This window comes from Acanthisitta chloris, unplaced genomic scaffold, assembly GCF_000695815.1.
Source record: "Acanthisitta chloris isolate BGI_N310 unplaced genomic scaffold, ASM69581v1 scaffold6267, whole genome shotgun sequence".
Classification (NCBI taxonomy): Eukaryota; Metazoa; Chordata; class Aves; order Passeriformes; family Acanthisittidae; genus Acanthisitta; species Acanthisitta chloris.
The window spans coordinates 3768-20831 of record NW_008684196.1 but is presented as its reverse complement, the minus strand read 5'-3'; the positions used below and the strand labels follow the sequence as shown (position 1 = coordinate 20831).

The 17064-nt window shown below is 38.7% G+C and overlaps 1 protein-coding gene across 1 annotated transcript in view; it reads right to left on the bottom strand.

Annotated features, from left to right (window-relative positions):
- Positions 1-16502, bottom strand: part of LMBRD1 (LMBR1 domain containing 1) — a gene marked incomplete at its 5' end in the record, with an annotated part of 42980 nt that extends 26478 nt beyond the window's left edge. Inside the window, 2 exons of the mRNA XM_009079238.1 lie at positions 11983-12056; positions 16414-16502. Coding sequence (XP_009077486.1) covers positions 11983-12056; positions 16414-16502 — 163 coding nt within the window. The remainder of the gene's footprint in view (positions 1-11982; positions 12057-16413) is intronic.
- Between the last annotated feature and the right edge of the window lie 562 nt (positions 16503-17064).

Below are 17064 nucleotides of genomic sequence, written 5' to 3'. Positions count from 1 at the left end.
GGAAGGTTCCTTTATCTCTCTCATTCACAGCTAACACACACAATTTTACTACAGGGCTTGATATCTGAACATTTGCTAACTTCAGAAATCATAGAATAGTTTAGGTTAGAAAAGACCTCTGAGATCAAGTCCACTGCCAGTTCCACCACTAAACCATGTCCCTAAGTGCCATATCCACAAGTCTTAAATGCCTCCAGGGATGGTGAAGCTGTTTTCTAGATTTTCACAGGAATACCACTCCCTCCTTCAAGCACAGCTTTACATATCATACTGAGAACAGATTTAACACAAATACCAGTGTGTTAAAAATGTCACCATACATGCTGTCAGATCATAAGCTTTCTGTACACAAGACATGATTTGACCTGCTTCAAACCTACTTAGACATACTAAAGTCTCATGCACTGCACCCGAAGCAAGACACTGTCCATTTTAGCTGTATTTTTGAATATGCTGTATACCCCACTACCAACACCCATTTCTAAGTGCCTTTAACAAAGAGGTCTTATTTACTATTACTGCAGCTCAAATCCATATGAACTATTTCAATTAATAACCATTTTGATATACTGATCTGGCAGAGCCCACAAGCTTCAGTTTGACTCCGCAAGCAATAATATTCCATCCTTTCAATAAAAATTGCTTTAAGCACTAAGCTAGAAAAGCATGAAACAGAAGTTTAATCAGCCTGACAGCCTTGACTTGCTGGGGAATTAGGTTTCTCATGTTTGGAGTAACAATTACCAGTAAATGGTTGAAACAGTGTCAGCTAAGTTGAAAAAACAAACAGCGTATGTGTCTCTCAACAGGCTTCAAACCCAAGGAAACAGTGGTAACTGTTACATCACTTTAAGACACTTGAGTAAAGGTGTGGGGGAAAAGGTATTTTCCTTCAAACATTTCTTGAAGTTTATATTAGCAAAGAATTAATTTGGCTGGAGCTTTGATAACTTGCACTACTTGATTTCTTTGCATAGCTAGACATTAGCGTTTGGCTTACAACAGACTCGTAGAGCAAAAGGCAGGCTGCATAGCTAGACATTAGCGTTTGGCTACAGACTCGCAGAGCAAAAGGCAGGCTGTTAGCTACCTGCTCAGTATTTCAGGGCTTCACAGCTGATAGGTTCATTTGGAACCCAAAAACATAGCTAAAAAAGTACTTGCAGAACTATTTACAAACTGTTCCAAGTAAAGTTAAACTCTTTTTTTTTTTGCTACAAGAGATAAATGGAAATTTCACTCCTTATGTTAGACCATTGTGCTGTAAAAGGTATATAAGGAAAACGCATCTCTTATCACAGGCCAGCGATGGAAACAATTTCATGCCTTTCAAGACACTCTAGAAATTCTGGTTTGAACACAGCTATACAAACATAGCAAGGCCTACCCACAAGATTAAGTATTTTAGGTAAGGAAAATCATTTAACTTAGGCTAGACTTGTGTGAAAGAATCACTTCTGTGACTCTGTGAAATGTGCTCCAGTTCTCCCTTTAGAGTATCCCCTTTGAGAATATTAAGCTGCTTTGCCACTTATGAGCTAAATAGCACACCCCCAATTCTCTTTTCTGGGCCAAAGACAGAATTCCTTCAACCTTTATTTATAGGTTGCTCTCTGCAACTGTGTAATCACTTTCACAAGCCTCCACTGGCGCCTCTACAGTACTCCAGCTTCATAAATTGGGGGAACAAAATCAGATACAGTACTCCCAGGTGTGGCTTTGGAAGCATCAAGTGCAATGAAATAATGGCTGTGCTCTTGCTGATGTAAGCCCAGGACACTGCCTTTCTGCTGTGAGGCACACTGATGGCAGCTTGCTGTCCACCAGGACTTCCAGGTCCTTTTCAACAGAGCCATCCCCTAGCTGGTCAGACCCAACCATGAACCATGCTAGGAGTTAACCCATTCCAAGAGAAGGCCTTAACATCTGCTAAACCTGATGCCATTCCTGTTGGCCCAGTCTTCCCATCTGTCAGTGTCTCCATAGTGGCTCTTCATTCTGTTTTATCTACTTGTCCCAGTTTGAAATAATTCTCAGATTATATGACTACTCAAGCCCATCATCCAGATCATTTATGAAGACTGAATAATATTGGTCCATATGACCATGAAGAACTCACTCAGGTCAGCTAGCTGTGTATCTCCAGGATTTGGGGTAAAGTATAAACACCATCCAATATCAGAACTAGAATGCAGGGTGCAATTTCACTGAGGTGCCTTGATGAAACCCAAAACATCTCCAGCCAGAGCCAAAGACAATCAGTATGTAGAAACACATAAGACATTAAAATTTTACAAGTGCAAACTTAGAAGCAATTAGATTTCAGCATCAAGCAGAGACATCCACCTGTTCTTCAAACTGCTACCATAAACTAACATATGAAATATTTACTCAACAGCAATAGTTCAGAAATAAAACTCAGAGCTTTAAATCTTCTAAGTTCCTGCAAAGCAAAATACAACTCTCAAAGTGATGCATTGTTTTGCTGCTTTTGCAGATGTGAATTACATACTTGAACATCAAGCTTGCTCTAGTGATAAAGGCAGTGTAAGTTTCTTCCCTGAATACAAAAGATGCTAATAGTGAGAAGATTATGCAAGTAAGCCTCCCCTCAGTGTGCGAAAGAGACACATTGGTCCTTCAAGACAACAACATATAGAATGAAGGACAAAGATGAATCATCTCATGTGATGTGTCACAGGTCTGAATACAAGCAGTATTAGCTCATTTTCAGGACTGCATTTGCCTTCAGGCTGATACAGAAGTTGAAGGCTGCCCTGGACAAATTTTTAATCCCCTGGGTTAGTATAAGTGTTAAATTATTCATGGGCTATTATTTTGGGCATCTGCAACTTGACAAGCAGACAATGTATTAAAGACAGCACAGGAAAACCAAAGCTGCACACTAAGGCCAAGAGAAGGCTCAGTCCCAATACAAGTCATGGGTTCAAAGTTGGGAATATGAATACAATCAGATCAAAAGAGCCTTTCAAGTAGTTAAAACAAGCTAATTCATATACATGAATTTAGGTACAACAAGTAATTAATTCTTGGCATTTGCACCATTGAAGCAACAGTTTCCAGGACTTATTTTTGACAACTTCTGCCTAGAAGTGTTAAGTCAAAGTAAAAACAGACATCCAAATGTACCAGGCAATTACAGTATACATATTCCCCCCCCAGGTTCTTCAAAATAAATTGAAACTAGTACTAAACACTAGATGGTATCTGCTAACACATGCTGCAAGGTTAGACCTCTAAAGCCTCAGGCTCCTGTCTCTGCTGTTACTGAAAGTCTTGATCAGCCTCACTGAAACCTCATTTTACAGTGGCAGAAAAATCTAAACATTTTAGAGAAGATTCTCCTCTCTCGAATCCCCACAAGTGATCCATGTAAGATCACTACCAGTTAGCTTAAGGGCTGGAAAGCCAAATCCTAAGAGCTCACTACCTATTAAGTACAAGTTAGAGGCATCATCCATGAGCACCTGCCTCCTCCTCATTTGAGTCTCTGCCCACAGGCAATACAGGTAACAGATCTGGATGGATAAAGTTCATATTTATGCCTCATAGATTTCTTTAAGTAGGTGGCCTTTTACTCTAAAGGAGCAGAGAAAACAAAAACACCTTACAGCAACAGAAAATCCAGTTTACCAATCCTATTAAAAGAACAGTCTAAACAAAGCACTTAAAACTTCTGCCTTATTTGGTATTCACAGCAGCGGTAGCTAGGTCTGAGACAGTAATTTGCAAACAAATCTGTTGTCAGTAAAGCAGGAGCCTGTAACTCACATGAATGCAACAACTAGTTCAGTACCTTTATGCAGTAGGCACTGAAAAGCAGCAAGAAGCATTTTCTAGCTGTTCTCTCAGCATTCCACTGAACCCAAATACACCCCATGCTCCAGAGCATTAAAATACCTTACGAGAAATCACACGAACATTACTTCCTATTTGCTTAGTCTTCACTTCTCCTGTGTCCCATTGCTTCTGCAGCAGGTTCAGCTTCAGAGTTAAGATTTAGAAGGAAAAGCTGCTGTTTTGATCCCAGGTCCCTTGCAGACTCTACATGTTACAGCACTTAAGACTTGCTAAACTCACATAACTCATGGCTAGACAAGGGAATAGTCTTCCTTATTAGCTGTCTGCTATGTTAACATTCATTCAAACAGAACACAAGCAAAGTAGAGAAAAGTTGTAAAATTGTATTCTACTGAATTTGCACCAAGCAACTAAAACAGGGATAAACTTTTGAGTATTAGAAAGAGATTTTCTGCTGCGAACCATAACCTCTATTTAAGACTTCTAAATTGCACAAGTCATGAAAGAGTTGCATCTAAAAGGGAGTATTGTTAAGGTGGAAACACCTAATCAACCAACCAACATATGACTGATCAGTCACTGGAATAAGTTTCCCAGGGAGGTGGTGGAGTCACTGTACCTGGAAGTGTTTAAGAGGCATCTGGAGGATATAGTTTAGGGGTTCCAGCAGAGTGGCAGGTTAATGGCTGGACTCGATCTTAGAGGTGTCCTGCAACCTTGATGATTTTATGATTCATATCAGCCACCAGCACACAGAGCAGCTTATGAGGAACACAGCAAAACCACATTGAAATCAATACAGCAAATTACTTTAGGAAAGAGTTAAATCAGTTAAAGCTAATTTTGTACACCTACTGCAAAAAGCCTGAAGCCATCAGGCATTATACTCTAACTAGAAGTTGATTATGTTTCATTTTTTACATCTGCTATGTTCAGCTAATAAGATATGGTCAACTTGTGGCCCAAACAGGCTAATTTTTTTGTTCTCCATACAAAGAACAGGCAAGTTGTCTCTGGCCAGCTTCGTACATAACCAGAACTGTAAATGAAGACAGTTTAACAACTCCTCCTGGCTAAAGATACGTAAGAATGAAACTTGTGATTTTAATACATTATCAAAAAGCAGTTGTGTAGCATAGCAGAAAGACTTCCCATTCCATTCATTTTTACAGGTCTATCTCTCATGCATGTGGCTTTAAAGTGGCTACTACTGAGGTGTTTCAAAAGGTGAATCACTAATCTTGGGCAAGAAGTGTGGAAAGGAATATTAACAAACATTCCTTGCACAGCACTGCCCTCTAGCGAACTTATGTGAAACAGCCAAAGAAAAAATTTTTATTCTATCACTGTATAAAAGGCATAAGAAATACTCAAAACTTGCAAGATACAAACACTCAAATTTCTATTTTCTTACAACAGCTTATTTCAACTCACCTCAATGTGTGACCATGAACGACAACATATTCAATTCTACCAACTAGACTGTGATAAAAATGCATTTATTCACATTAAAAATGGCTAAACTCCAGTTTAATTTATGCAGTACTTAAGAAATAAAGTCAATTATGAGTTACTCTACTTCAATACAAGGTCCCAGAAAAAAAACCTCATGGCTCAGAGATGAGCTCATTGCTTTGTACAACTACCTGACAGGAGCTGGAGAGGGGTGGGAGATGGTCTCTTCTGCCATGGCCACAGGGAGAGAACTAGAAGGAACAGCCATAAACTGAGACAGGGGAGAGTCAGATTAGAAATGAGGAATTTTTTCCCCCCTTGTTAGGGCCAGGCACTAGAATAGGGTGCCCAGGGAGGTGGTGGAGTCACCATCCCTGAAAGTGTTTACGAGGTGTCTGGATCTGGCAGTAGAGGATATGGTTTAGGGGTTACAGCAGAGTGACAGGCTAATGGCTGGACTTGATCTTAGAGATCTCCTACAATCTTGATGATTCTATGATTTAAAGAAAAGTTTGGCATAGAAGAGATTTTCTACACTCATAGCAGAAGTAGCTTTTCATTTGAATAATGTTAACCATGAGGGAAGTCACAATACCCTTTTTCCCTGCTAGCAATTAATATAGTTCAATTGATACAGCTAATCTTACCCTACCACTGAAAGACAAAAACTGGAAATCAAGAATCTTATCTCCAGAACATCACTAAGCATGGCAAATAGTGACAGTGGTTTACATATCTTCCCCTATATTATGAGGGGGCAAGGATAAAGACTCCTAGATGCATCTGGAAGTGGCAGATCACCTCATCAACAGTTGTTTTATTTGCTGATTTTAAAAGCTCATGCCATAATGCTTGGAAAAATCATTCAATACGTTACCCAGTAAAACCTCATTTTTTCCTAGGAAGTTTTAGCATCCAATCTTCAGTTGCTATGAGAGGACACAATTTTTTGATCAAAGTTGCTATAAAAAACACATGGAACAGACTGACCAAACTGATCCAGTATGTTCTGTATGGCATTTCTTGCACAGCCTGTTTTACACAACAGGAGCCTTGCACTGAACACTTGTCTATACATTTCTCTCCTGTACATCCCTATCAAATCTTGCTACACATTCAACCACATTTCTCATAATAGCTTTCTCTCTACCATACAGACACAAAGACTGTCTCATTTGTCAGTGTTTAAGTGGACAAAAACCTGTGATCAAGGTTTCTAAGATGAAGAAACTGAGTACAACAGCCCCTGCACTACAGTTGTTCTACTATGCAGAGTGAACTTGACCTTGCTGGACAAAACAACTGTGAAAAGTTAACTCTGCTTCAGTTCTAATAATGACCCTAACTACTTTGCCTAGCTGCCACCTTTTATATTGCTCCAGCAGGCTTAGAAAAGCACTAACAACCAAAAGATTAATCTCCTTTCAAGCTGCAACTCTAAAATCTCAAAGTAAAAACTATCATTTATCGACTAGTTTAATATCTACAGTTCTCCAAGACTGCAGTAGGAATTGGGCTGCTAAAGCAACACAAATTGGTTTGTTAGTTCAGTTATTTACTGCTTCGTGGAGAAGTGAACATAATGAAACAACTACATTTCTTTTATACTTAAAAACTGACACTGAAGTGATTAAGTAGTAATGACAATGAATGCTACTAACTTCTGAATTCCTCAATAGCTGTTTGATGTCTGCTTAAAGAATATCACAAGTAAACGAGTGCTTTTAAGGTTAGATTATAAAAGGTTTTAAGCTCCTTGGCTGTTAATAAGGCAACTGCAGAAAAGTGAATCATACTCTGGACAAAAATTAGGTGTGAAAAGTTCATCACATTTGTGATTAGACAAACTCAGCTTTCTAATGTTTAATCTTTCAGGATGGAGGAAAAAAGGATCACTTTACAATTCCATAAGAAATCAAATAATGCTTATTAAATGTTTGGAAAAATTATAAAGCCAATTATAATCATCCTTCAAGGACATGCTAAATGAGATGCACAAGATCACTCAAAAAATTAATCTGCCTATCATTGTATGAGCAGTATGTTATTCTGCCTTGAACTCAAATAGCAACGTGGAGCTGACAACTATTGTATTAATACCTAAGGCAATGTAGAACCATTAATGAAAGAATACATGCAAACTACATCATCTGTGAAATGGTCTCAAACTTTCCCCCAGCCAAAACCAGCACAGCACTGCAGGCCTAATTCATCACTTTCTTGTTACTAGTACACATTTACAGACATGGAAAGCTGTCAGTATAAATCTTCAAGGTCATAGATTTGCAGAGTCCCCCTGAAGATGCCTTGTTCACATTTCTTACAAAAGAACTTTAAATATCAAGCACTGTACTTCAGTACTATGCATTACATATTGCCAAAAGAGTAGAGTGTGTTATTCAAGCTTGAAAAGAGAAAAGCAACTACCAATTCAAGATAATGTTGAGAAGAGAGATACCAAGAAAAATTCAAATAATGTTACCTGTTTAAATGCTGCATGTTGTAGAAAAAAAATGACATATGTTTCTGCTCTTGTTAGTAATATTAATGGACCATGTGAACATCTGTAGACTTCATCTACATTTTTTATAAACCCATTATTTTATTACTTCCCATTAAAAAGTTAAAAGCTTAGAATACACATCTTCCACAGTTGCATCTCTCTTATCCCTTCCTAGTCTTCCAAAGTGTCAATTAACATCAAGAAAAGATGATTCTTCAGTGTATTCAGCAAGGAAATGCAACATGAAGTGTGAGTTTTAGTACTACATTCTACAAGATCATGCTAATAAGATGAGCTCAAAGTCAGTCAAAAGAAACATAACTGCAGCCTTTATATTTTCACACCACCAGCATGCAAGTTTGCTTAGGTTAAGTATTAAATGCTTGGTTGTTCTGCCCCCCAAACAGGTAGTTCCCCCCTCCACTAATACCATGAGTTTCTGCAAGCTGCCACCTATCAAAGTACTTTAAAGTCATTACTACCTTCTGACACAAAACAGTCTTGCAAGAGCTAGTTAAGATAAACTAACTACTTTTTTGACATTTCATACAGCTTCTCAACAAAGTGCCCACTGCATTTTTTTCAATATTAATTGTATTGAGGTGAATATATCATAGTAAAAATTTCTAACAAATCTTTGTTTTTCACAAATTAACAGCTGTGACAGGACAAAAAAATTGTCCAGTATGAGTCAAATGAGGTTATAACAGTCAAACCACTATTGTGGAAATAAACAGAATAAAAAAACACCAAACTTACTGTCATAGAATCATAGAATCAACCAGGTTGGAAGCGACCTCAAAGATCATCAAGCCCAACCCTAAAAGCAGAACTCTGCATTTTCCCCTCAAACTACAAAAAAAGACCTTCTCTGTATGTACCACTAGACCAAACTTAGTGGGATTTTGATGTTTGAAGCCACAGAAATTGAAGCCCAGCAAGCTAATATGACAACCACACTGAACTGTAGTGTTATCTACCTTTCTATCACACTCAGTAACACAAGTCCTCAGTTGCCTGAAACTCCAGTCCAACGTGATGCTCCAATATTCGTTGTCCTCATTTTTTACCCTGCCCTCCCAAAATCCAAACTTATCAAATGCGACAATACAGTGTGGCCTGGTAAGAAGTCTGTTCTCCGTTGAATTAACAGCTCACCACGTACTTCAAAGTAATACACTAAATCTACATGGCCCTTAAGAGAGGCCCAGAACACTGGATCGATGCTGATGGTACTCCTTAAAGAACAGATTTTAATCCAATTAGTCATTGGGGTAAATTTGTTAGTTCCATAATTTAAATTGCAGTTATTTACCATCTACAGAACAGCAACCCACTGCATCCCTTCTCCTGTGGAAGCAGAATATGCTTTCACAAAGAAAGCCTGTGAGCACACACATGCAGACAAGACTCTTTGCTCTCAGTTTCTACTCAAATCCAAGGCTACCTGCTGCCACTGCCAGAGACTTTTTCCTCCCCCAACTTTTCACAGTATTGTACACTACCACAATGCAAAAATTCAGTTTCAGGGAAGCTGTAATCTAATTGTTCACACTGAAGGCCACACAAAGCAGTACTGTTAACATAGGTTTAACTAATTGTACAACAGACAAATTGCACTGCCAGGAGCTTAAATAGAATCCCTTGATTCATGTGTTTCATGGTACTCTTCCATAAATAACATTTTAAGATGAAATCAGTCAACTGCAGTCACAGCATTCCTAGTTATTTTTAGTAGTTTGTGTTATACTAGGCCTTCAATGTAAAGCCATTTTTAATTAGGTATGAAAGAACTCGCTAACATATGACTTATTACAATACCACCTTTATCAGATGTTCATTTAGAATAGATTTTTTCTGTACTGTGAATATGAATATACAGCAGACCAGATACACCTGTTCTTAGCTTTCCCTTAACAATACAATTGCTATGCTTGGCACTGAAACAGGCTGAGTATATGCAGAAGTCAGGAGAACATCAAAAAAAATCAGTTATGCCTGTACTGCAAATCCTCAACCCTTCACTAATATAATCCAAAGATCTGATATTACCTCTGTGCAGACACAGAGAACTCAGGCACACACACTGTCTCCATCATTCTCTTTCTTCCATCACCTGCTAAGCGTTTGCAGAAAGTTTTGAAACAGTTGTTTGTTCCTGTGTTCACCCTTATGTAACTGTATTCTCCTTCTGCGCTTAAAAATGATCTACTGTTGATGATCAAACAGTGGTTTGATGACTAAGCCCAAAGACCTCCCACCTTTAGAAACTGGGACAAACAATTTGATAGGCATGCAGAAGGATAGCTGAAAAACACAGGAGCCTAACTACTTGCTTGTCAGATGTCTGAAGTCAGAGGCAAGCACTACACAAACACCTCACAGACTTGCCTGTGCACTAATGTCTTGATCTTTGTGTTCAAAAAGAAAAGAAAAGGAAATATGGAAGCAGGAAGTATTAGCAATAAACTAGGAAAACTTCCATGTGCTACTTTTAAGAATCATGGAATCATAGAATCATTAAGGTTGGAAAAGACCTCCAAGATCATCAAGTCAACCTCTGACTGAATACCACCATGCCCATGCATCCAATCACAGAGTGCCACATCTACTAGGGTTTTATTATCCATTGTTCACATTTCAGACAGCAATAAATTTGTTTTAGTTTCACAATCTCTCATTTTAGATGTTTATAGATGTTTGCTAACAGTTACAATAACCAGGCTTGGTTTTTTTCCACTAAACACTCATGATATTCTCCCAGTTAATGAGTTCATTCTTAACATTAGTCTCATGGACATTAAAACAACACTACATGTGCTCTTCAGTAATGTAATGTAGTTAAACAAGAGATTGGTTTTTTCCATCTATAATCAAGGAAAACAAATTTAAAAGCTGACATGTTATTACACACTAAGTGAAGGTCTGGATCTGTTTTGACCACCACATGACCTAGACATCAGCAAGATAGGCTGAATGATTTAATGACCCATGTCACTTTAAACAAAAGGCTTAAAGTAATAAAATTTATGATCTGGGTCAAGTTAAAGCACTTAGTCAATGGGGCTGAGAGCAATTCAGCTCACCTAACATAGCCACCCAATTGCTCTCGTGCCTACTGCACTGATCCTGATGACCACCAACTGTTAGGGTTCTGACACATCTAAGAACATGTACTGAACTGCCTCCCATAATTCTGCTGTAACTCAGACCAGCTGAAGAGACAGAAAATCATTAGTATGCTGTTGCTCAATTAAGACTCTAAAGGAACTATTTAGCAAGTACTTTATCCCCTTACCTAATAATGGCCAAAACACTCTTCCCTCTTTTTTATATCCTTGTTCTAGGAGACTTTTATACACTTTTAGTTTGGTGAGACAAAACACCTCCTCGGGTAGCAATGCTTCAAAATAATTTAATGCATGAGCTATTGCACTTAGAATTCACCAGCAATGCTACATAGGAAGAACTTTACTATGTTACAGCCAGGCAGCAATAGAAGAGAAAGTTAAATTAGCAAGGACATTAAGATTAAACCTATTAGGAAAACAGTGACTTCCAAAAAGCTTTAAAGCTTTTGTCTGCAGTTACCTTATGCTTTAAAGCTGTGTTGCAAAATTTTACCTTGATGACAATTTAAAACATGAGGCATTACAAACACACTGATTATTCAGTGAATGAAGAAACAGAACAGACTGGAAAAGCAAGTGACCACATGAACATCAAATGTTAGCCAAAGCTACTAAGTTAAAACTATTCCTTTCCTTTATACATAAAAGCAAGAGTTGAGCAGCTGAACTAACATAGCCTTAATCATGAGACTTACAACTGGTTACAGAATAAACCTTGCAAATCCTTCTAAGTTACAGAAAGAACTGCAATACTTCTAAACTGGAAAAAGACAGGCTTAAGGACAGTGAATGTGTTAGAAGCCATTAAAAATGTGACATCTCCTTGCAGAAACACACTGAAATTAAGCCTGATCTGTGCTCAATACTGAAACAGTGGTCCTTAAATTCACAGTTAAAAAGCTATTCCTCACATTGCAAGAACTTAGAATTAGCATTTCTAACAATGAAAACCCAGAGCTGAAGACACTCCTAAAGCTTCTTAGCATAATGACAGTCTTCCACATAGATACAGCCAGTGTAACTGCAAGTACCATGAATATAAGGAGGTGAAAAATTTGTACAACAACTTACTGTGTAAGTGATAGCTGCCAGCATTCCAATCACAGTCAAGGAACTAATGGAAAACGAAAGAGCAGTCAAGCCATCTGCAAAGAGAAAAAAGCCTGTTGAAAATTCCTACAGTAGATAAGAACATTTCTCCCTGATCTGGTTTCCTGAAGAGATTTAAGCTCATGAGAATGAAGAAAATAAATGGAGACAGTTACCAGCAATAACTCAGATGAAAAATTTACCTAGCATAGCTTTTTGTCTGCAGTAGATCTTCCTCCCAAATTGCAAGACACAGGACAGACTCTTGTTTTACTACAATCTCACAGATGGTGCATTCAGTCAAATGGTTGAATAGCCACTAATGAACTTACTCCTGTAGCTGTCTAATGCCTCTTCAAGACTTATTTCTGGCCTCCACAGGGTGCTGTGCTAACTTGCACAGTTTTCACATGCATTCTGGATGGTTCATATTAGTTTTGTTTATCACCTGATTTCTCACACTAAAGCACTAACCAGAATCAGGCAAGCATGAATCCTTCAAACAACCAAAATATAGCCAGACTGCAGGCTTCAGCTTTACCCAGACAATGTACATGAAGATCTACAAGCTGGAAAAAGTTCAGGGGACTGAAGTTACTGTAGCCTTATTGTCACTCTAGAAATGAAATAGGATAGTAGAAGAAACGAGTTAACAGAGGCATTAAACACACTAAAATTTCCTGCAACAGGGCTATCCCCAACCTCACCATGCAGGATACATCACAAGTGGTTTTGGTTAAATAGCAACATGGAAACTTACAGCAGCTATTACAGATATTAACTTTAGGCAATTAGTTTCATGTTTGTACCCAGCCATAACAGATTTACTACTTAGTGTTCCCCCCATGTACTCCTGTTTAGTTAATTCAAGCATTTAGAGTACAGTAGCTTTTATTCCTACACAGAGTTACTAGCTAGTTTCCATTCATTAGCTGATTTCCATTCTTATTTCCTGAACATAGCACCAAGCATTCACAAACTGAGAAATCTTACTGTAATGATCCTCTGTGAAAAGCTGCATCTTTCTTCTGACCAACCATACAAGCCTCCTTCCAAAAATACCAAAATCTCATAGTACAATAGCACAAGCAAATCCAACTTCACAGCTCAAATCTTTCCTTTGCTATTTTTGCTAGATAATACCAAATAACTTCCCTAGACCTAAACGTAGTATGTTCAGACTTCAAACACTACAGCTATGTCTAAAACCTATAAAAAAACTAGCCCCCCCCAAAAAAACCTCAAACCTAGCACTATTGTCCCTTCAATACTTATAAAAATTTCGCTTGAGTTCTGAAGTTTAGGAGGGAAAACACCCACACACGTAAGTGTCCCCTATTTCTAACACATCACACAATCTACTTAAACACCGTGTCTGATGGTCCTCCTGTACAAGTGTTTGACACCCACACACATAAGTGTCCCCTATTTCTAACACATCACACAATCTACTTAAACACAGTGTCTGATGATCCTCCTGTACAAGTGTTTGAAACCAACATTTAATACCCATTTTAAAAGTCTGAACTATGTTCAATGGAACATTAAGAAACTAACTGGCTGAAAAATTGATAATTGTATACCAGAAGTATATTATCAGGCTCTGCCTCAGTGGGTGAGTTTGCATTCCTTTTATAATCCCACTACCAACTGATGATGTTGGATGTTTGCTCTATGTCTCAAGATCTTTGTATTTCTTGGGTCCACTGCAGACAGACAAAGGAAAAGGGTAAATTAATATAAAAAAAGGACAGGTACAAGTAAAGACAATAAGCAAGCATTTTGTCCTCATTTCTCCAGCATCTGGAACACAAAAGAACATTCTGGCAACAGATTTGCAGTCTATGAAACACCTCCAAAAAAACCACAGGGGGTCTTGGCAGACAACTATCTGAAGATAAGCCAGCAGTGTGCCCTACCAGGATGGAAGTCCAACAGCATCCTGGGCTGTGTCAACAGGAACCTGCCATCAATTAAAGGAAGGGACCACACAGGGAATACCACAACCAATTCTGAGGGCCCTGCTACAGGTTAAGATTGATAAATCTGAGCACATTAAGGGAAGAACTAAGTGGCCAGAAGTTGGAGCACATGCTGTGCAGAGAAGCTGAGGGTGCCAGGGTTGTTCAGCCTGGAACAGAGACAACTCTGGAGACACCTATTATAGCCTGCCTGTTTATCAGAGGTGGAGCCCAGGCTCTTCAGTGGTGTGTAGCTGTCAAGTCCAAGACAGCGGGTAACAGCATGGATAGCCACACCAGATAACAGATTTTATTTTTTATCACCATGAGAAAGCATCTCCAAACTTAGGAGGATTTCAGGAGCTAGCTGACAAAGCCCTGAGCAACCTGGTCTGACCTTACAGCTTCCTTCTTGGTGCAAGAGATTTGACTAGATGACCTGAGGTCTCTTCAGTCCAAATTATCCTATGAAATTAAAAGTCACAAGAGAATGCTGATAGAGTCAGAAAACAAAACCAGACTTTCATATCCAACCCCAGCATCTTGATCATTATACCTTTCTAGAAATAAACACTGGCTATACTGCACTTTCCTAGTAAAGAGATACAGAGCTGAAAATTTTGTTACAGTCATATCAAGGTAGCCTGGAAAAATTAGCTTGCAACTCAGCTGTCACTACCTGTATAAACAGTTTAAGGAGCATTTTTTTCCTACACTGTTATAATCTTCGCAAAGCAAGAGAAACACCAACAAGCAGACAGCCAAAATTACAAGCTATGGACTTGTCTTCTCCACCTCCCATGCATACAAGCACAGCTTGCAGCACAGAGCACATTATGGTTAAAGACTCTGCAATGATGTCAAAGCAAACAAGAAGGGCTTTCAGTGCTTAAGTGGCAAATGGAAGATGAAGCAAAATATGGGCCTGTTGCTGAGTGGGGCAGGGACCCTGGTAACAGAGGACATGGAAAAGTCTGAGGTATTGAACACCTTCTTGGCCTCAGCCTTTTACTAGCAAGACCAGGAAACCCAGGCCCAAGAGATCAGGGAGAACAGTTGGAAAGGAATATATACCCTTTGTGGAAGAGCATCACATTAGAGAACACTTGAGCAAACCCCATGTACAAAGTTAATGGGTCCTGAAGGGATACATCAAGCACTGACAGAATTGATGTCATTGCAGGGACGTTTTACTCAGTACAAATTTCCTAGAATAATACAGGGCATGACTTAACAAAAACATGTATCATTACATTCTAAAACTTTCACACAGAAGATACTCTGATACCTATCAAGAACAAGGCACAAAATATTGAAGTACTTATGCACTGGGATTAATGTTTGTTACATAACTTGTAGTTACCTTTTTTGGATACATTTGGAAAGTGACATCAAGTCTGCCTTAGCTCACCTACAAAACACTTTCCTCACACCTTTGCCCTGAAAACACAACCTGGCTAAACACATGAACTGCATTAGCTCAAGGTTAAATACTAATTCACAGAGCTTAGCCTTCAGATTAGTTCTTTACAGCCTTCACATAAACAAGTATAACAAATGCAAACACAACAAATTTAGGAGAAGATCAATACTAGGACAAGGAAAATGTCATAACAGCCACAGAATTTTCCTGTCTAAACAGACAAAGCCACTTATTAGTCTCATTCTTACAGTGAACAGCAGTATTGCATTTCATTAGGTAAGCACTTGAAAACTGTCACATGACAAGAAACACACTCATCATACCCTAAGAGTCAGTGAACTTCAGCATCCAAGTAGCATTTAAGAGTTTTGTTAATTGAAAACTATGTAAGAAAGTACCTTCCCCTCACCATAAATATCAGAGGACACAACATTGGAATCCTTGCTGCAAAATGGGGACTGTACTGAAAGCAGACATTGCCAGTGTCTCCTCTGTGCAGCTTGGGGTGACCTCATGGCTCTCTCAAACTACCTGACAGGGTTGGAGAGAAGTGAGGGATGGCCTCTTCTCCCATGCCTGCAGTGAGAGGACTAGAGGGAATGGTCATAAGCTGAGACAGGGGAAATTCAAATTACATGTTAGAAAAAGAATTTTCCGTGTTAGGGTGGTCAGGCACTGGAATAGATTGCCCAGGGAGGTGGTGGAGTCACCACTCCTGAAAGTGTTCAAGAGGCATCTGAACCTGGCACTGAGGGATACTGATTTAGGGGTGGCAAATTAGTGGTTGGACTCAATGATCTTAGAGGTCTCCTTCAACTTTGGCAATCATATGATTCCAAAAACAGTTCTAATTTTTTTTTTTCTGATCAGAAAGAACACTTATTGCAAAGACTTAGTGTAGACAGGTGGTTAGAGTCAAGTTAGAAAACTGCTACCATGGAAGTTAATCATCTTGTTCAGTCAATGACGAATGTGACAAAATGAGTTAGTAGAAAGTCAGGCAAAGCTCAGAACAAATCTCAAACTTACGACTACTTCCAAATTCTTCAAAGAGGAGCTTCACTTTCTCCCACTCTGTGGAATTCTTCTTGTTGGGAATATCCAAAGGAACAAAAGCACTGTAATACAGAAATAAGAAGTGAAAACTTTCTTACCCTACTTTGTCAAATATAAAAAGATTACTACTACCAAATTAATAACACAGACACTCATTTATTCCTGAAGCTGTGTGACACTGGGCTTAAATTCTGAATGTAGTGTTTCATTTTATTCACATCCCCCTCAAATGTTGCATTTAGATCAGCAGAGTATGTGTACGAGTGTGCAGAGTCAAGACTGAGGTCAGTGAACAAATGATTGTCTATTTACCAGTCCTAGAAGAAGTAAGGACCCTACACTCAAGCATCATTAAAAGATATATTAATCTGATTTATTATCCTGATTTCATTCATATGCAGAGAAGCAAAAAATTTGAAGCATCAATTTGTGGGAAATTGACGGGAGAAATGCGCACCCGATGGTGTCCAGCAAGACTCGTTTATTGATACATGACTTACAGATTATATAGATCCATTAATGAGGCTCATACATATTGCAAAAGCAAGCTCATCATTGGCTGGTGCGATTAATGGTCAGCTACCTCTTTTGCAGCTTCTTAGATCTTGTGCAGCTGCTCTTACT